The 21,046-nt window shown below is 46.8% G+C and overlaps 2 protein-coding genes across 5 annotated transcripts in view; both read left to right on the forward strand.

Annotated features, from left to right (window-relative positions):
• Positions 1–21,046, forward strand: part of LOC100737142 (zinc finger protein 154) — a 34,233-nt gene that overhangs the window by 9,804 nt on the left and 3,383 nt on the right. For 2 of the 4 annotated variants that reach the window (XR_002344838.1, XM_021095143.1), the window contains exons 1-2: positions 16,013–16,705; positions 19,452–19,578. Coding sequence is in view for 2 of the 4 variants with exons in the window: in XM_021095143.1 (XP_020950802.1) it covers positions 16,673–16,705; positions 19,452–19,578 (160 nt within the window). In the remaining 2 variants the exon portion in view is untranslated. Of the gene's footprint in view, positions 1–16,012; positions 16,706–19,451; positions 19,579–21,046 lie in introns of those variants that run through there. The other 2 variants (XR_002344837.1, XM_021095142.1) reach the window with 1 other exon arrangement.
• Positions 1,062–16,446, forward strand: LOC106510601 (zinc finger protein 883-like). Its single transcript, XM_021095477.1, has 2 exons — positions 1,062–5,639; positions 16,315–16,446. Exons 1-2 carry the CDS (start codon positions 5,034–5,036, stop codon positions 16,444–16,446), a joined length of 738 nt encoding a protein of 245 aa, XP_020951136.1. The 5' UTR covers positions 1,062–5,033.

The raw sequence follows: 21,046 nt of genomic DNA on the forward strand, positions 1-21,046 counted from the left end.
GTGTGCTGACCCAGGTCTCATCAGGCTCCCTTTGGTTGCAGCATGGATACGAGGAAGGTGGTAGGAAGACCACAGATGAGGAAAGTCTGAGTGAACATCCTGCTGGACTTGAGTGGTGACTGTGGAGGTGGAAGAAGTAGCTGGATTCTGGTTTGTTGTTTTAAGTATGGCAACCTGGATTTCTTTTATTTTCCTTTTTATTTTATTTTCTAAGGCCACATTGCGGCATATGGAAATTCCTGGGCCAGCAGTTGAATTGGAGCTACAGCTGCAGGCCTATGCAGCAGCTCGGGACACCACCAGATCCTTAACCCAGTGAGGGAGGTCAGGGATTGAACCTACATCCTCAGGGACACTATATCAGGTTCTTAGCCCACTGAGCCACAATGGGAACTCCCAAACCTGGATTTTCTAATTTTGAGATTGAGAAAAAGATTGAGTCAAGGATGAAGTGAGGGTTTGGTTTAGTATCCGGAAGGATGGAAGTTCTATCAACTGAGATGAGAAAGTCCATAGTAAGAGCAATTTTCGGAGTTCCCGTTGTAGCTCAGTGGGTTAATCTGACTAGTATCCATTAGGACTTGGGCTCAATCCCTGGTCCCACTTAGTGGGTTAAGGATCTGGCATTGCCATGAGCTGGGGTGTAGGTCACAGGCATCGCTCAGATCTGGCGTTGCTGTGGCTGTGGCATAGGCTGGCAGCTATAGCTCCGATTTGACCTCTAGCCTGGGAACTTCCATATGCCCAGGGTGCAGCCCTAAAAAGAAAAAAGGGAAAAAGAGAGAGGGTAATTTTCATTGGGGATATCAGAAGTTTTATTTATGGTCTCTCAAGATAATGAGATGTTTCAGAGTTCCCGTCGTGGCGCAGTGGTTAATGAATCCAACTAGGAACCATGAGGTTGCGGGTTCGATCCCTGGTCTTGCTCAGTGGGTTAACAATCCGGCGTTGCTGTGAGCTGTGGTGTAGGTCGCAGACGCGGCTCGGATCCCATGTTGCTGTGGCTCTGGCGTAAGCTGGCAGCTGCAGCTCCGATTAGACCCCTACCCTGGGAACCTCCATGTGCCCCGGGAACGGCCCAAGAAATGGCAAAAAGACAAAAAAAAAAAAAAATTAAGATAATGAGATGTTTGGAGTTCCCTTGTGGTGTAGTGGGATAAACATTCATCATTGTTGCTGCAGTAGCTTGGGTCTGATCCCTGGCCCAGGAACTTCCACATGTCACAGGCATGACCAAGAAAAATATTATGAGATGTTTCAGGGGGTGGTTTGTGGGTATTTGGAACTCTGAGGTGGAGTTTGGGATGGAGACTAATCCAAAAGTTAGTGGGGAGTGTGTGGACCAGGTTACCTTAATGGGGGGAATCCTGGTCAGGATGATAATGGTCATAATAGCCCAGGAAGGGGAGAGTAGGTTTGGGGACTAAGTTTCCTGCTTTGGCCCATGGTTTTGAGAGGTGAGTATCATAACAGGTGAGGGAGGTGATCATGGAGAGGATGGGTTTGGCATGTGACCAGAGCCTCGAAGGGGTCGGTGGATATGAGATGGATGTAGAGGCATCATCAGGAGTAATGCAAACAAGACGGTGCTTTTTAAGTGCTCTGTAGACTCACCAGGACTTTGTTGTAACCTTTGATGGGACCTGAGTGGCTCTAGTCAGGCTGGTGGATTACCATGGAGACCCAAGTGGTCATTTAGGAGACTCACAGATGGGGTAGAGGACCAGGGGCTGGGCCTTGAATGAGGGTTAGGTGGAGAGAGGAAAGCCATGACTGGTGAGGGTTCATCAAGTGCAGCATGAGTGGAGGAGGGCCAAGCGTATCTGAGATCTCTTTTCCTTCTCAGCAGTAGAGGTTGAAACAAAGAACAGGCAAGGAAGGAGGACCTCATAGCAGGACTCAAGGCTCTCTTTGTCAGTAGGGACCATTAGCCTCAAGGGTAGTACTTGATCCTGTTTAAATTTGCCAAGCATTCTGTGGACATACGCTGAGTAACAAGTAGGCCAAGGAGATGATTATGTTATATGGCAGGAAGGGCCTGTGGCTGTGAGAGTGCAGTTGTGAGAGAGTTGTGATGCAAAGAGTAATGTACACATGCAGAGGGACCGTGAACTCATGACCCCCAAGACATAGGAGTGGATGGTGAGCCCATGGTTAGTTGTGTCTGGGAGAAATGATCTGGGGAGACTCGGGGAAGTTGCCTGAAAAGAGGGGGATTTGTGGCTTTATATGAAAGATCCAGAGCTTAGATAACATCTATCTGCCCACCTGCCTATTGTCGTTGAAAGTTGACACAGTGATCAGTAGAAACATGGTGAAACAATGGGTATTGGTTCCACCTGGCTTGGAAATCATTACTGATATGGGGAAGGGAGGTGGGTAAGCAGGTGATAGATTGGGGAGGTGGTGAAATTAGAATCCTCAGGGGAAATCTGGTCATGAAATGAACTATCCGCATCATGGCAAGGCTGTGTGACTTTTGAAATTGTACCTGTGGGAATGCAGCTATAAGAGCAAAGTGTGGTTCAAAGAATGATGTGCAGGAAGCTCCCTGGTGGCATAGCTGGTTAAGGATCCAGCATTGTTGCTGCAGCAGCCCTGATTGCTGCTGTGATGTAGGTTTGATCCCTGGCCTGGGAACTTGCAAATGCCACAGGCACAGCCAAAAAAAAAAAAATGTTCATGTGAAGAGATAGTGTGAACTAATGGCCCTCGGATCCTGGAGTTGGGGTCGTAAAGGTGAAAAAAAGACCAGTGTCAGATCACTTGCACTCTCTTGGTGGCCATCCTCTCTCCCTAACCTATGTGACATGCATCATATTGACAAGAGGCAATGTGGCCTACATGCAGGGTCAGAGCTCTGATAGCATCTTTCTGCTCATCTGCCTACTGATAGGGGAAGATGCAGTATCAATGGGAATATAAGGAGAGAGTGACTCTAATGGCACCAAGGCCTGGTATCTCCTCTGAGGTGGGGAATAGAGTGGGCAGAGGATACATGGGGGCAGGGGGTGTTGTATGAGGAGATTGAAATCCTTGGTGAGAAGCTGATCATGGAATGAACTGTCTCCATTATGACAGGGTATGAACTTTGAGGATGTGGCCATTGACTTCTCCCAGGAGGAGTGGGTGATCCTTGATGAGGCTCAGAGAATTCTGTACTACAATATGATGCTGGAAAACTTTGCACTTGTAGCTTCCCCGGGTAAGACCTTCACAACATTTCTAGTGTCCTGAGTTGATGTCCTGTTCTTCCTTTCTTCCCCAGAGTTAGCTTGGTCGTCTCCACAGCTGGGCCATGGGCTCTGCTGATTTCCTCCACTTTTTTGCATTTATGCTGTGGGTGCCAGCACCAAGCCATGTGTAGTGAGTGCCCTGAGCAGTGGACTCCTCAAGCAGCCTTAGTGCCTATTACTTCCAAAGTGTGGGTATGGGTCTGAGAGTCAGGAATCTCACAGTCAGCTTGATAAATCCCACTCACTTGCCCTCTCCCTGGTGGAGAGACTGTCCAGATCCATGATCTTCAGTTCTTCTCCCTTCCTCTAGGTAACAATTCTTTGTAACTGCTTGTGCCAGGTCATGGTCATCTCTCACATGAATCATAGGCTTTTCTTTTAAGGCTCTCCTTTAGTTGTTTTTTTGTAATGTTTTACCCTGATACTGTCATAGGCCAAGTTACTCTGGGTCAGTGTTGGACACACTTATGCTGTCTTTCATTAAGTCTTGCATTATTCAGGTTTTGAGTAGCCGCACAATGGCAGGTGCAGGGAGAACCCTGGTTGTTTTACAGACTAGACATGGTGAGATGTTCTTAGAGGAGAGGAGGCCTGGGCCTGGTGAGTGGCAACTGGGGGAGGAACATAACATCACAGCTGTGTTCACATCATACCAGGAGCCTGCCCTGTAGTGTCCTTGGTGCAGTTGCCACTGGCCACACCTCATTTCTGCCTTCTCATACTTGACACTTAGCAGAATCGTCATTTCATCTGTCAGTTCTGGCTCCTGTCTGCCTTTACCTTTGTGGCCTCTCTTGGTCACTTCTGCACTGCTCCCTCTGCAATGTTCTCCCTCTGCACATGTATCATGAGTTGTACACATATCCTTAAATAGCCCTTGAACACCAGCTACTCAGTTCCAGTTGAATTTTACCGTGGTATGACACAACCCAGCCTTGCCCACAGCTGAAGATGGTTGGTGGAGGAACAAGTTGGAGACCTTGCCTCAACTCCATATGATATGTATCCTATTCTCATGTCCTTTGTCTGGTGAGGTCCCCCCTATTCTACGATCTTCAAAGGCCTGCCCACTGATGCCAAGCAGCTGCTTCCTCAGTCTGCCACCAAATCCCCTGTTTTTAGAAAAAACCTCTGACTCATTCTTTGTTGTGTCTGACACACCTTTGTAATGAGGATTCACTCTCTTACCTCCTACCAAAGTCAACATGCATTTCTTTAGCGTTTCTCTGCTTTCAAGTTGTTGGCATGGAACAGAAGATGAGGAGGCCTCTTCTGAGCAGAGTACATCTGTAGAAGGGGAGTCACAGGTCAGGGCTTCTAAGGCAGGTCCATCCACCCAGAAGACCCACCCCTGTGAAATGTATGTTTCAGTCTTAAATGATATTTTGCACCAAACAGAACACCAAACAATACACTTTTTGCACAAACAACACTTGGGTGGCACGTGTGTGAGATGCTTCTGTTTCTGTGCAAATCTTCAATGGCAACAGGCATGACAGTGGAGAGAAGCCCGGGAAAAGACATGTGGACAAGGCCTCATTTGTGAGAAGCTGCAGCTTCCTTGTGTCAGAGAAGCTTTTCACCTGTAGGGAATTTGGGGATAACTTTCCAGCCACCTTGGTCCTTCTCCAGCAACAGGTCATTCCCAACAGTGAGGAGCCACAAAGTGGCAGTGAGAGGGGCAGGCCTTTCACAGTGAAAAAAGTCGTCATAATAAGTGGGATAAATGTGAAAAAGTTGCCAGCCACAACCACACACTTATTCAAGACCAAAGGGTCTGCTCTGAAGAAGCACTTTATGAATTTAACAAATGGCAATGGCAACTACAGACTTGTTCAGCACCAGAAAATTCACCCTGGACAAAGGCCATATGAGTGTGGTGAATGTGGGAAATTCTTGACCCAAATTTCTGGCCTTGTTAAACACCAGAAAATTCACAGTGGTACGAAGCCTAACAAATGCCCAGAATGTGGAAAAATATTTACCCACATCTTTAGTCTTAAAAAACACTGGAGAGTTCACAGAGGAAAAGGGACTTATGAATGCAATGAATGTGGGAAAGCCTTTAACCACAAATCCAAACTCATTCACCACCAGAGACAATACACTGGAGGAATGCATTATAAGCGTGATGAATATGAAAAGTCCTTTAGCTACAAATCCAACCTCATTGAACACCAGAGAGTTCACACTAAAGAAAGACGTTATGAATGCAGTGAATGTGGGAAGTCCTTTATACACAGTTCTAGCCTTGTCCGACACCAGAGAGTTCACACTGGAAAAAAGCCTTATGAGTGCAGTGAATGTGGGAAAGCCTTTAGACAAATTTTATTTATTTTTATTTATTTATTTATTTTGTCTTTTTTTGCCTTTTCTAGGGCCGCACCCACAGCATGTGGAGGTTCCCAGGCTAGGGGTCTAATTGGAGTTGTAGCCGCTGGCCTATGCCAGAGCCACAGCAACTCGGGATCCAAGCCATGTCTGCAACCTACACCACAGCTCAGGGCAATGCCAGATACTTAACCCACTGAGCAAGGCCAGGGATTGAACCCACAACCTCATGGTTCCTAGTTGGATTCATTAACCATTGAGCCACAATGGGAACTCCTAGACAAATTTTTAATCTCTTTCGCCATAGTAGAATTCACACTGGAGAAACACTTTATGAGTGTAGTAAGTGCGGGAAATCTTTTAGCTGCAAAGCTGAGCTTGTTCAACACCAGAGAATTCACAGTGGAGAAAGACCTTATACGTGCAGTGAATGTGGAAAGTCCTTTAGACAGTTTTCTAACCTCATGTGACACCGGAATGTCCATGCTGGAGTAAAATCATATGAGTGCAATGTTTGTGGAAAATCCTTCAGTCACAAATATATCCTCATTCAACATCAGAGAGTTCACACTGGAGAAAGACCTTATGGGTGTAGTGAATGTGGGAAATCCTTTACCCATAAATGTGTCCTCATTCAACACCAGAGAATTCATATTGGCAGTGAATACCTTATGAATGCAGTGAATGTGGGAAACCCTTTAGCCACAAATCTAACCTCCTTAGACACAGGACAGTTCACTCTGTAGAAAAGTGCATGGAATGTTTTCTTTCCTGACTCAGTAGAGCAACATTGGAGACACCTCTGTATGAGCCATTTACCTGAATTTAAACCTCTTTTCTACAAACACGTATCATACAAGGTTCTGCATAAGTTTCAGTTATATGAGACACTTTAAGGAGATCTGTTGTACTTTGTAATCTGCTCAGAGCTGTTGTCACTGCTATTTTCTGTGACTGAAGCCATTTCACTTCTACTACTTGGCACATTTACACAGTGTACATCAGTTGCCACTCCAGCAGGCTTAGGGAAGTTGACCTCTGTGTTCCCCTGTAGTGGGGAGTGGGAAGGGCCCTCCTAGAACAAAAGAAAGGCAACATGCAACACCAGCATCTGTGTGTGCATGCCCAGTTCTGCAACAGTGTAGCATAACCTATATCCATGAGCACAGGTGTATCTATAGCTGTGTGCTCAAAAATTATAGAATATCTTATAAGGGGGACAAAGAAATTTAGATGTAGCGGAAAACCTTATGGGATATATAAAGTGATGCCCTGATGCATTCGGGGCTCAGCCTTTGGATATGAATCCACTGAGCCAGTGCCAGCGTGCGTAAATGCTGCTTCCTGGCAAAAAGGCCCCAGTGTCCTGTCTCCCTGTATGAAAATCCTACAACACTCCACTTGCTTGAGGAAATAATACATAGCCCAAGTCCTCAGCAGTATCCTCATTTCTTTCTCTGATTTTAAGGAATGGACCTGACCCTTTTTCAGCCCAAAGGATCTATCCACCCTCAGCTTGCTGAAGGACTCCCTTTTTCAAGGATATTACTCTCACATCATACTTAGGATGAACTTTTCCACGTTCTAATTTACTAACCTAGAAACTGCTTCCTGCACTTGCTCTGGTTCATGGTCTTTTGTAAAGGCCTGTTTTTGCACCTTTAGTTTTGATGCTTCTAGTGATTCCGTGGGGTTATTTAGAAGAAGAATCGGAATCTGTTAGCATGTAGTGGTGAACAGATTTTGCAGTGATCCCAAAATGTGCTTTACAAGGGACCTGCCGGAGTTCCCGTCGTGGCGCAGTGGTTAGCAAATCCGACTAGGAACCATGAGGTTGCAGGTTCGGTCCCTGCCCTTGCTCAGTGGGTTAAGGATCCGGCGTTGCCGTGAGCTGTGGTGTAGGTCGCAGACGCGGCTCGGATCCCATGTTGCTGTGGCTCTGGTGTAGGCTGGCTGCTACAGCTCCGATTCAACCCCTAGCCTGGGAACCTCCATATGCCGTGGGAGCGGCCCAAAGAAATAGCAAAAAGACAAAAAAATAAAAATAAAAATAAAAGGGACCTGCCATCATGACAGGAAATAGCTCTTTTGTCCAGCATTGGTTCAATGCATTTCTGCCCAAGGCCTTGAAAGAAAAACTGCAGGGCTTCATGTTCCTAAATGTGGACTGGTGCCAGGATTTTGGGGGAGGTCGGAAGTCACCCTGTAGAGGAGGCCTTTGTTGTGAGTACATAGTACATAACGTCAAAATTATGAATTTTATTCCTTTGTTCATATAATTCTCAGCACCACTGAGGGGTCCTTTTCCCCAGGTGCTATAAAGGAGCCATGTGTCCTGATGTACAGATTTCATCTGCTAGTGTCATTTATTATTAAACTATAAGGGGCAGGTAGAACGATAATTGATGTTACTGAACTGAACTCAGGTCTGGTCCCTCATGCCCAGCACACCACCAGCTTGTGGTGAAGTGAAGTGCAGCATTTATTGCAGGATACCAAGCAAGGAGGATGGGCAACAAATGCTCCAAAGACCAAACTCCCTGATGGTTTTCAGGGAAAGGTTTTTAAAGGCAACATTTGTGTTGAGTGTTGCAGCCCATGGACCTTCTTCTCATTGGTTGGTATTGAGGTGACAGGGTAATGTTTGGGTTATCTTTTTTTTTTTGGTCTTTTTGCTATTTCTTTGGGCCGCTCCCACGGCATATGGAGGTTCCCAGGCTAGGGGTCGAATCGGAGCTGTAGCCACTGGCCTACGCCAGAGCTACAGCAACGCGGGATCCGAGCCGCGTCTGCAACCTACACCACAGCTCACGGCAACGCCGGATCGTCAACCCACTGAGCAAGGGGCAGGGATGGAACCCGCAACCTCATGGTTCCTAGTCGGATTCATTAACCACTGCGCCACGACGGGAACTCCCTGTTTGGGTTATCTTAATCTTAACAACCTGCTGATTCCAGCCAGTCTGGAGTCTTCTGTGTTTGTGGTCTGCATATAGTCACATCTTCCACCAGGTTTGGGTCTTGGTTTCTGCAGAACAGCTCAAAGACATGGGTCAGATTGTTATGTATATCCCTTGAGGAGGAACTAGGACTCTGTTTTACTGCTGAACTATTGTTTAAGCTGTCATTACTTTTCTTCCTTGACTGCATTTTCTCACTTAACTAATGTAGGAACTGCTTGAGCCTGCTCTTTGGAACTTAGGGGAAAGCCTGGGAAACCAAAGCCTCTTCCTACAAACAGGGGACATAGAGTGGCCTTTGTACCAAGGAGGGCCCTGCAGGGTCTTGCTTTTATTTGATACTCCTCATTACCTAGGGGGACAGGGACAGGACGAGAAAAGGAATACAGTTTTGAATGGAGATATTAATCATAAATTTGGCAGGAGAACTTGGTTTTAGGGGGTTCAGTTTCATTGGTACTGAAACATTGGATTAATAGGGAGTTGAGGAGACTGAATTAAATTAGGTGGAATGTGGAGTTCCCATCGTGGCTCAGTGGTTAACAAATCCGACTAGGAACCATGAGGTTGCAGGTTCCATCCCTGGCCTTGCTCAGTGGGTTAAGGATCCAGCGTTGCTCTGAGCTGTGGTGTAGGTTGCAGACGTGGCTCGGATCGTGCATTGCTGTGGCTCTGGTGTAGGCCAGTGGCTACAGCTCCGATTCGACCCCTAGCCTGGGAACCTCCATATGCTGCTGGAGCGGCCCTAGAAATGGCAAAAAGACAAAAAAAAAATAAATAAATTAGGTGGCATGTGCCTCTTCTTTTTCTTTTCTTTTTTTCTTTTTTTTATCTAATGGATACAATTTTATAAGCTTTGACATACATGTAAAGCTGTGAAACCATCACAGTCATGAAACTAAATTCATTTGTCTTGTATTTATAGCTCATGCCCTTTTAGGGTCTCATTCCCTACCTTCCTCAGTCCTCCCAGAGGATCATTGATTTCCTTTCTTTTACAGTAGGTTTTTAAACTGGTTTGCTTCATGCTGCTCAGTTATTTTGAGATTCAACAATGATGCTAATGTAAGTACTTAGTTCTTTTTATTGCTGAGTAGTTTTCTGTTCTATGATAACTGCTTTGTTTATCCATTCATCTGTTATTGGGTTATCTCCAGGTGTGGGGTATTATAAATAAAGCTGCTTTAAATATTTGTATTTAGTTTTTTATATGGGTGTATATTTTATTTCTCATGTGAAAATAACTCGGACTGTTTTGGGCTTTTTTTTTTTTTTTTTTTTTTTTTGGTCTTTTTGCCTTTTCTAGGGCCGCTTCCGTGGCATATGGAGTTTCCAGGCTAGGGGTCTAATCGGAGCTGTAGCCGCCAGCCTACACCAGAGCCACAGCAAGTCGGGATCTGAGCTGCATCTGTGACCTACACCACAGTTCATGGCAAAGCCGGATCCTTAACCCACTGAGCAAGGGCAGGCATCGAACCCAAAACATCATGGTTCCTAGTTGGATTCATTCACCACTGAGCGCTGATGGGAACTCCCAGACTGTTAAACTGTACATAAATGTAACATTTTAAGGTATGCGAAACTGACTGAAAGCAGTTGCTCCCTTTTGCCTTCCCACCAACAGTGTGGGAGAATTTTAGTTCCTCGGAAACCCAGCCAACACGTGGTAGAGTCAATCTTTTTAAATTTAATAGTACATTAAATCAGGCCTAGGTTTGAAGTCCTTGTGCTGATTTCCCTGGTGTAAATGGTCCTGTCATGGTCCGTTTCTTTTTTCCTTTCTTTGTTGTCATTTTGTTTTTGTTTTTTCTTGTCATGATCAATTTCCAGCTGCCAAAACAGTGTTGCTGAACAGAGCTTGTAAGATACCGCAGTAGGGCACCATCAATTCTGTTTCCAACTACTGAGGCAGTAACCACAAACAACCTCAAAAACAGCTAATAACGAAACAGTCAAGTGATTAGAAAGTGGCAAGTTTTAAATCTTTGCTTTTTAAAAACAGCTTAAGTATGGTAGTTCCCATCGTGGTGCAGTGGTTAACGAATCCGACTAGGAACCATGAGGTTTGCAGGCTCGATCCCTGGCCTTGCTCAGTGGGTTAAGGATGCCATGTTGCTGTGAGCTGTGGTGTAGGCTGGCGGCTACCGCTCCAATTTAGACCCCCAGCCTGGGAACCTCCATATGCCACGGGAGCGGCCCTAGAAAAGCCAAAAAGCCAAAAAATAAAAACCAAAAAAAACAGCTTAAGTATAATTACCTTCAACTCTACATATTTAAATGTACATTTTTAAGGTTTCTGCACATGCTTGCATCCCTGAAACCAAGATTTCTCCTGTCTCCTTTCTTTTGCTTTCTAGGGCGGCACCAAGGACATATGGAAGATCCCAGGATGGGGTCAAATCAGAACTGCACCCATCGGCCTACACCACCACCGCAGCAATGCACGATTCAGGCTGCATCTGCAACCTACACCCCAGCTCATGGCATCGCCAGATCCTTCATACACTGAGTAGGACCAGGGGTTGAACATGCCTCCTTAGGGATATTAGGTTGATTACCACTGAGCCACAATGGGAACTCCTCTGCTGTCCATTTCAATTCATCTGTCTCAACATATACAATTAGAAGCACAGAAGTTCCCACAGTGGCACAAAGGGATCAGCAGCATCTCCGGAGCACTCAGACACAGATTCAGTGCACGGTCAAGCACCATGGGTTGAGGATCCAGCATTTCTGCAGCTGTGACGTTGGTTACATCTGTGGCTCGGATCTGATTCCTGGCACTTGAACTCCATATGATTTAGGGTGGCCGAAAAAGAAATAAAAATTTACAAGCACCTATGAACCTGTGCCACAGTAGTGACACATGCCACTGCAGTGACAACACTGAATCCTTAAACTAAACTGCTGAACAACAAGGGAATTCCATAATCTTCCTTTTATATGGTTTTTGCCATAGGTGTGCCAAAAACCCCACAGAGTTACACCATTAACAATTCATAAATCCATGTCTCTCTGAGTTTGTTAAGAAGTGTTTAGGGAGTCCCCAGCGTGGCTCAGCAGTTAACAATCCCTGGCTTCGCTCAGTGGGTTGAGGATTCGGTATTGCCATGAGCTGTGGTATAGGTCCCAAACATGGCTTGGATCCTGAGTTGCTGTGGCTGTGGCATAGACCGGCAGCTGCAGCTCTGATTCAGCTCCTAGCCTGGGGACATCCAGATGCTGCAGGTGTAACTCTGAGAAGCAAAATATATATGTAGATGGAGGAGTCCCCTTGTTGCCTAGCAGTTAAGGCTCCAGCATTCACTGCTGTCGCACAAGTTTAATCCTTGGCCTAGAAACTTTTGCAGGTGCAGCAAAAAAACACAAAAAGAGAGGACCAATGTGGAGGACACTCAGAATGGAGCAGTGAGAAATCCGGTCGAACATGAAGTACAGAGAGGTGAAGATAGGCATTGGGGTGGCAGTATTGGTAGAAGTGACCAGTCACCAAGTGTGAAGAATGGGCGAGGAAGGACAGAATGGCCGTGACTAGTGTTAGCAGTAAAAGACTGGTGAAATGGAGTAAGTTTCTGATACGATTTTTACATACCCCTGAGGTCACGCCCGCCCCCATGTGTCACTCCTCAGAGCCAAGGTATCCAGCATCACGTCGTGGTAGAGGCATCTCTGAGCCTCATGAAGGAGATTTCATTCCTCCCAGAAGAACAGGGCCACGTCCTCAAAGGTGGCGCTGCCCTGCTGGCATAGAGACATGAATCCATCATCAGCCAGGCCCTGGCTCTTTTGGTGTCTCTGTCTTCTAATGGTTCCACTGATCACTGGGGCCAGCCATCAGCAAGAAGGGGCAGGTGGACAAAAAGATATCTAGAATGAGGATGTGGGAGTTGCCATCGCGGCTCAGTGCTTAATGAGTCCGACTAGGAACCATGAGGTTTGGGGTTTGATCCCTGGCCTTGCTTAGTGGGTTAAGGATCCGACATTGCTGTGAGCTGTGGTGTGGGTCCCAGACGTGGGTCGGATCCCGTGTTGCTGCGGCTCTGGTGTAGGTCGGCAGCTGTAGCTCCGATTAGACCCCCAGCCTGGGAACCTCCATATGCCGCAGGTGCAGCCCTAGAAAAAGACCAAAAAATAAGAAAATAAAATAAAATGAAGATGTGGCATTGGGGATTCCACCCAGTTCTGTCAAGCAGTTCCTCCGGTGTGGATAAATCACCTGAGTCTCAATGCTAGGGCCCTGGGTCCATCACTACTCCCTTAGTGTGAAGCATTCTTAATATTGCACATCCCTCACATCTTCAGACTCCGCAACCACGTGCCCATGGCCGCCACCATCCCACCGTCCCACATGTTTGGGTTCCCTTTGGTCTCCCTATATATATTTCAGTTCTCTCCTCTTTACCCCACTGGGGAGGATGGGATCATATCCTAGACTTACAGGGATGGCCAAAGGAACCTAACGCTGAACAGATGAGATAGGCAGCAGTTTATTAATCGTATATATTCACAGAGAGGAGGAAACCACATACCACATGCAAGGCCACGTGGGGGTTGCAGTCTGGAAAAGTGAACACGTGGTTGTGAAATTCAAGGTCTGGAATCCCAGTGGAAGGGATGTCTCCTGAGTCCCATGGGAGGATGCCACTGGCCTACCTGAGTAACTCCGTGGCAGGTAAGGGAATGAACCCACTAAAGGGACAGGCAGGATGTGTACCTAATCCTCTTGACAAAAAAGACGGCTTGGTTGGGAGACCTTATTCACAGGAGCAGAGTGTGCGGGGTTAGCACTCAAGTCCTGTGAGGTCCTCATGGTTTCAATACAGCACATGATACCGGGCTTTTAAGTTTAGGCCTTACACCACAGCCTGGCACAAGCATCCAGATTCTGCTTTGCAAATTTATTTATTTGTTGCTTTTTCAGGCTGCACTTGCAGTATATGGATGGTTCCACACTAGGGTTTGAATTGGAGCTACAGGTGCCGGCCTCCACCACAGCAATGGCAACACTGGATCCAAGCCGTGTCTACGACCCACAGCTCATGGCAACACCAGATCTTTAACCTTCAGAGCAAGGTGAGGGATCGAACCCGATACTAGTCAGGTTCATTACCACTGAGCCACAGTAGGAACTCCTGCTTTGCAAATTTAAACAGGATTGAGTACCTCCACTGACCTGTGTAGTTTCCACAAGTGCTTCTGCAACCACAAGAACGTGTGTATAAAGAGATGAGCCCAAAGGAATGTTAGTATCATGACATTCAGTAGACACACATATAGCTAGGTCTTAAATTGTTTTGTTTTGTGGGGCTTTTTTGGTTTGTTTGTTTGTTTGTTTGTTTTTTTGCCTTTTCTAGGGCCATACCTGCAGCATCTGGAGGTTCCCAGGCTAGGGGTCAAATCGGAGCTGCAGCTGCCAGCCTACACCACAGCCACAGCAACACTAGATCCAAGCTGCATCTGCGACCACAGTTCATGGTAATGCCAGTGAGCGAGGTCAGAGATCAAACCCGCAACCTCATGGTTCCTAGTCGGATTGTTTCCACTGTGCTACAATGGGAACTCCCCAGATCCTTCACCCACTGAGTGGGGCCGGAATCAAACCCAGGTTCTCATGGGTACTAGTTGTGTTTGTTACCGATGAGCCACAACAGGAACTTCTAGCTTTTTTTTCTCTTTGCCTCTCTGGACTTCTGTTGACAAAACATTTTGACATGGTTCTCTATTGTTCGAGAAGTAATTGGGAATCCAAAAATTTTAAAGTATTGTTTGAGTATATTTTTTAAACACTTTTTTTTATTTTTATTTTTTGATGTACTATTTTATTTTATTTGTCTTTTTGAGGGCTGCACCCACAGCATTTGAAAGTTCCCAGTCTAGGAGTCAAATTGGAGCTGTAGCCCCTGGCCTACACCACAGCTTATGGCAACGCCAGATCCTTAACCCACTGAGTGAGGCCAGGGATTGATGAACCCACGTCCTTATGGATACTAGTTGGGTTCATTACCACTGAGCCACAATGGGGACTCCAGTATGCTATTTTATTAACGTTTAAATTTCACTATCAAACAATGCTGGCCATATGTCCAGATTTTTTTTTTTTGTCTTTTTGTCTTTTCTGGGGCCGCACCTATGGCATATGGAGTTTACCAGGCTAGGGGGCTAATCAGAGCTGTAGCCGCCGGCCTATGCCACAGCCACAGCTATGCGGGATCTGAGCCAAGTCTTCGACCTACACCACAGCTCATGGCAACACCAGATCCTTAACCCACTGAGTGAGGCCAGGGATCAAACCCGCAACCTCATGGTCCCTAGTCGGGTTCGTTAACCACCAAACCCACGATGGGAACTCCCCAGATTTTTTAAATAAAGATACATAGACATGTTGTACATCAGAAATTGGTGCAACATTATAAGTCAGCTATACCTTAAAGTTTAAAAAAGATACATAGACACCTTTAAAGGTGCAATGTATTAAACACAGCATAATATACTCACAGAGAAAATCTAAGGGATGGTATAACTCTTTCCTTTGATACACAAGTATAGGTACAAGCCCTGCAATTGGGGAAAAACTCAGACTGAACAAAGGTCCTTGGTTGCTGTGAGAATATCCCCTTGACTTCAGATGAGATAAACCAAGGAGTCTGTCAGTATACAAAAATCACTGATGTCAGGACAAATAGTAACAGGATAGGGTGGCAAGAGCTAATTCATATGGTGAGGGCCAGTCTGAAGCGAGCCAGTTTATTTTTTTATTTTTCTGTCTTTGTAGGGCCCTACGTGCGGCATATAGAGGGTCCCAGGCTAGGGGTCTAATTGGAGCTATAGCTGCTGGCTTATACCAGAGCCACAGCAACACCAGATCGGAGCCACGTCTGCGACCTACACCACAGCTCACGGCAATGCCGGATCCTTAACCCGCTGAGCAAGGCCAGGGATTGAACCTGCAACCTCATGTTTCCTAATCGTATTCATTTCAGCTGCGCCATGATGGGAACTCCCTGAAGTAAGCCAGTTTAGCTGGCAGCTGGAAATGCTGCAGCTTGAGTCCAATATCTAGATTAGAACAGCAGTGTAGAGACAGTTTGTGCATTCTTCTAAAATCATTTGTTTCTGGAGTTTCTTTGTGGCCCAGGGGTTTAAGGATTCAGCATTGTCACAAACGTGATTTAGAGGTCACTGCTGTGTAGTGGACTCTATGCCTGGCCAGGGACCTTCCACTTGCTGCCTGCCCAGCCAAAAATACTTTAAAAATTTTTAAAAAGCAATAAAATCAGAGTTCCCCTCGTGGCGCAGCAGAAACGAACCTATTATCCATGAAGATGAGGGTTCGATCCCTGGCTTCACTCAGTGGGTTAAGGATCCAGCGTTGTCATGAACTGGATCCCTTGTTGCTGTGGTGTAGGCTGGCAGCCTAGCTCCCATTCGAACCCTAGCCTGGGAACTTCCATATGCTGCAGGTGCTGCCCTAAAAAGCAAAAAATAAAAAATTTTAAAAGCAATAAAATGAATTGTTTCCAAACAAGTTCTTTTACTGTTTTTGATTATTTTTATAAACATAAATGTATGTTTCTTTGGATTTGTGGCCTTTGGAAGCATCTGAAATAGTATTTTGCTCCTCTGGGATCCTGCCAAGGGAATCGCTGGGATGGACTCTCAAACAGTTTGTCTCCAAACACTTGAGTGATGAGCTCTAGAGAGCACCTGGCAGGAATATGATGAAGGTCCTTTTAAAGAGGGAGTGAGGCTCATCTGGGTGTGCCGTTCCTCAACGCCCCTCCTGGCAGAGCTTGTCCTTTGCAGCCAAAAGTCAGATCTCAAGCTGTATAAATTGTCGGAACTACATTGCCCAGGATGTTCCGAATCGAGCAGCAGCGCTACCCAATGAGAGCTTAGGAAGAGGAGGCTACGTGAAGTGAGGGCGGGACTTCCGGTTTCCTCCCCGGCGACCATGTTAGGCGCTCCCGGTTTTGTTCAACCAGTGTGAGAGGTTCGGCAATTGTGGGTCGAGCTTGAGGTGACTGAATAGAGAAAGTCAGAGGCGCTGTCCCCGCTGCACAGAAACGCGTCCGAGGGTGACAGCCGCAGCCCAGGGCGCCCCGCGAAAGGTCCTCCGCTTCCGGCCCCGCGTCGCCACAGAGCCCGATGGCGGCGGCCGCGCTGAGGGACAAGCCTCAGGTAAACGCTCGTCCTCCGGGCCCTGTCCGCGCGCACCTCAGCGACACCAAGGTCCTGAGTGCCGGGCGTCTGTTCCCGTGCCTGCAGCCCAGGCCCCAGAGTCCAGGACGGCGAGGCTGTCGTGGCTGGAGCCTTATTTCTGATGGGCAGTGTTGGCGCGTGGGAGAGGGTACAGGGGAGGGACCCTTGATAAAAGGCGTACTGAGCCCTTAGACATAGAGGTTGAGTAGCTAGCCCAGTCCCAGTCTTCAAGGCAGGCGGAGGACCGGGAGGCCTGAGTACATGGAACCCCGCCGTAGACTCATTCTTCGAAGACGTGCCTTTGTCCGCCTTTCCCACGGCTGCAGAGGCGCTGTGGAACCAACACAGCCAGGTGGAGGGTGTCCTCTTCCCTCACTGGCCCTCGCCTCCATCCACGTGTTATCCGGATTGTGGTTTTTTGCGACCCCAGCGGGAGGAATTTGCCCAGCCAGGGATCAAGCCGGTGCCACAGCAGTGACAGCATTGGATCCTTAATTGCCAAGCCACTAGGAGACTCCTTTCTTGCAACTCTTAAGTGCCATGCTTCTAGTTTGGGGTCTGGAGACCCTGGAGAAAACCCAAGGGCCAGCGTCATAAGTCCATGCCAGGAGTTACATGAAGATGTTTCTGTTTCTGGCAGCCTGTGTAAACCGGTGTGGAAGGTTATCCCAGAAACTGGTGACACATGTTTGAGATAAATTTGGTTGGGGGTTTCCAAGTAAGGACAAGTGTTTTGTGTTTTTTTCCTTTATCTTTTTTTTCTTTTTTTTTTTTTTTTTGGAGCCACACCTGTGCCATATGAAATTCCCAGGGCTGCTAGGGATTGAATGGGCTAGATCATTAACCCACTGAGCAAGGCCAGGGATAGAACCTGCACCCTCACAGACACTGTTGGGTTCTTTACCCCTGCTCAACCACAAAGAGAACTCCAGGACAGGTCATTTTTTTTTTTCTTTTTTCGGCCACACCAGCTGCATATGGAAGTTCCTAGGCAACACTGGATCTTTAACCCACTAAGTGAGGCCAGAGATCAAACTCAGATCTTCAGATATTATATTGGGTCCTTATTACTGTGGCTCTCATTGGGAATTCCCCAGGATAAGTATTTTCTTTCGTTTCCCCCCCATGGCATATAGAGTTCCCAGGCCAGGGATCAGATCTGAGCTGCAGTTGTGACCTACGGCAATGCAGGATCCTTTAACCCATACTGTCCTGGGCCTGGGGATCGAACCTGCATCCTTGGTCCTGCAGAGACCACTACTCCCATTGTGCCACAGTGGGAACTCCCTCTTTTCTTTCAGATAGGGGACGGGAATCAGGATGAATGATTACCTGAGAAGTTGGGTGTCTATTCAGTTGGTGATGGAAAATTTCAATTAGAGGAGGGAGGTTATATTACCAAGGTCTTATTTGGCTCCATCTGGGTATTGCATGAAGTATGAACTATGGGTTTGAGGGAGGAGTAAGAAAGATAAGGGTGAAGCTTACTGCCATAATTCAGGTGAGGATCAGTGAACCAGAGTCATAGTTTAGGAGATGTGGTTAGATTCTGGATGTGTGTTTTTTTGTTTTTTGTCTTTTTAGGGCCACACCTACGGCATATGGAAGTTCCCAAGCTACGGGTTGGAGCTATAGCTGCCAGCGCTGCGTCTGCAGCCTGCACCACAGCTCATGGCAACACCAGATCCTTCACCCACTGAGCTAGGCCAGGGATAGAATTTGTGTCCTCATGGATGCTGTTTCAGGTTCGTTACTGAGCCACCACGGGAACTCTTGGATGTGTGTCTTAAAAAGTGACAGCTGTATTTTCTAATGTGGACCATGAGAGAGTGAGCAGGATTCAGAAGTATTCTTAGGGGTTTTTTTCTTAGCAGCTGTGGGAATGGGAGCTCCGTCAACTGAAATGGCAAAGTTGGTAGTAGGCGTAATATTTCCCAAAGATAGCAGGAGCTTCTGAGATGGTTTTTTTCTTGGTTTTTTGTTTGTTTTTTTGTTTTTGTCTTTGTCTTTTGTCTTTTTAGGGCCGCACCCATTGCATATGGAGGTTCCCAGGCTAGGAGTTGAATTGGAGCTGTAGCTGCCGGCCTGCACCACAGCCACAGCAACACAGGATCTGAGCCGTGTCTGCAACCTACACCACAGTTCACGGCAATGCTGGATCCTTAACCCACTGAGCAAGGCCAGGGATTCTGTGTCTTCATGGATACCAGCCGGGTTCGTTAAGCACTAACACACAATGGGAACTCCTCTGAGATGTTTTTGAGGGCACCAGGTGGATGCATTAAGCAAGCAGCTAAATACACAGATCTGGAAGTCTGGGGTGTGGAGAGGGAGATGGTGACCATAGGCATGTGACTATTAGGTCCAGTCTCAAGGGCTGTGTATATTTGGCGAGGGAGTATGCTTGATGACCCCAGGGCCCTGGTATTGAGATTTATGTAACTTTGGCTACCTCAGCAGAATAGGCAAGTGTGAGAATGTGGGTCTCTCTATGCCAGGTGCACAACTTAGATACTTACTTGTCCATCTGCCTCTTGTTGATGGCTGGCCCCAGTGATCAGTGGGACCATTAGAAGACCATGGTATCAATGGAGACAGGGCCTTGTTTCACCTCTGAGTTGGAAAGCTTGAGAGGAGGATGAGCATGAGGAAAATTGGAGGGGGGATGGATTGTTGTCCTTGAGAAGTGGCATATTTATGGTTTCATCTGTCTCCATCTTGTCAGGGCAGTGTGACCTTTGAAGATGTGGCCTTGTACTTCTCCTCGGAGGAATGGGATCTCCTTGAAGAGTCTCAGAAACGCCTGTACCACAATGTGATGCTGGAGAACTTGGCACTTATAACCTCCTTGGGTAAGGCTCTGAAACCACCTTTGTGCCTTAAGCTAGTCTCTGCCCTTCCTTTTTGCCCTCCAGGAGGCGTGGTCTGTTTTCACATCAGGACCATGGTTTCGGGAGTTCCCGTCGTGGCGCAGTGGTTAACGAATCCGACTAGGAACCATGAGGTTATGGGTTCGGTCCCTGCCCTTGCTCAGTGGGTTAACGATCCGGCGTTGCCGTGAGCTGTGGTGTAGGTTGCAGACGCGGCTGGGATCCCGAGTTGCTGTGGCTCTGGTGTAGGCCAGTGGCTACAGCTCCGATTAGACCCCTAGCCTGGGGACCTCCATATGCCGAAGAAGCGGCCCAAAGAAATAGCAAAAAGACAAAAAAAAAAAAAAAAAAAAAAAAAAAAGGACCATGGTTTCTACCTCCTTTCCCGTTTCCATGGGCACCTGCTGTGGTTGGTGGGACTGAGGTTTGTGCAGCGCCCTCTCCCTCCTTTATAGCAGGCCCAGCGCTAGCTTACCTGTTGACTTACATGGAAGAAATCAGAATCATGAGTCTTGTATACCACCTAACTTCTCTTTTCCCTGACGAGTGACTTTGTCCAGTTTCAGGATACATGTGTGCTTTAGGGTCTGTCTCCTTCCTCTAGCTGACATTTTCTTTCATGTACCTGTTCTAAGAATTGCTGTCACTGACACCATTAATGCTTAAATGGCCTATAGGATATTCCTGCAAGACCTTCTTCTGAAGGTCCTGTGTAATATTTAGTTTTCTTTCCTGTGAGTTATCATAGCTAAGTTGTTTGGGTATTTATCTATTCATCTGTTCTGCCATCGCCTTAGTTTTTGTATCATCAAGGTGCCGTATCTTTGATTATTGCAGGAGTAGGGTTGGGTTGGAGAACCCACAGAAGTGCCAGGAAGTGTATGAATTAAGCAAGGTGGTTTAGAGGGAGCCTGGCCCTGCAGATTATCACATGGAGGAGGAAATGATGAAAATGTTGTGTTCAGATCATGCTAGAAACCTCTTGTGTTTAACTAGTATTTGGATGCCAGTGCCAGTGGCCATACTTCATTTCTGTCTTTCCTTCCCCTTTCTTGACACTTTGCTGATTCATTATCTCTATTGTCACTTTTCTTTTTTCTTTTTTGGCTGCCCAGTGGCACATGGAGTTCCTGGGCCAGGGATAGAATCTGAGCCTCAGTTGTGACCCAAGCTATGGCTGTGATAATGCCAGACCCTTAACCCACTGTGCTAGGCCAAGGATCAAACCCAACAATCCCAGTGGGCCACAGTGGGAACTCCTATTGTCATGCCTATTCTTAGTTCCAGCCTCACATCTCTGGACTCCTCTCTTACCCATCCACCATTCCATCTAGCCCCTGTGTATTGTATCATGAAATGTGCACACATTCTTAAACAGTCTTTAAATACCAACTGCCTTGTTACAGGCTTATTTTTTTGGGTCTTGATACAACCCATCTTATACAGCATT

Source organism: Sus scrofa, chromosome 6 (assembly GCF_000003025.6).
Source record: "Sus scrofa isolate TJ Tabasco breed Duroc chromosome 6, Sscrofa11.1, whole genome shotgun sequence".
Classification (NCBI taxonomy): domain Eukaryota; kingdom Metazoa; phylum Chordata; class Mammalia; order Artiodactyla; family Suidae; genus Sus; species Sus scrofa.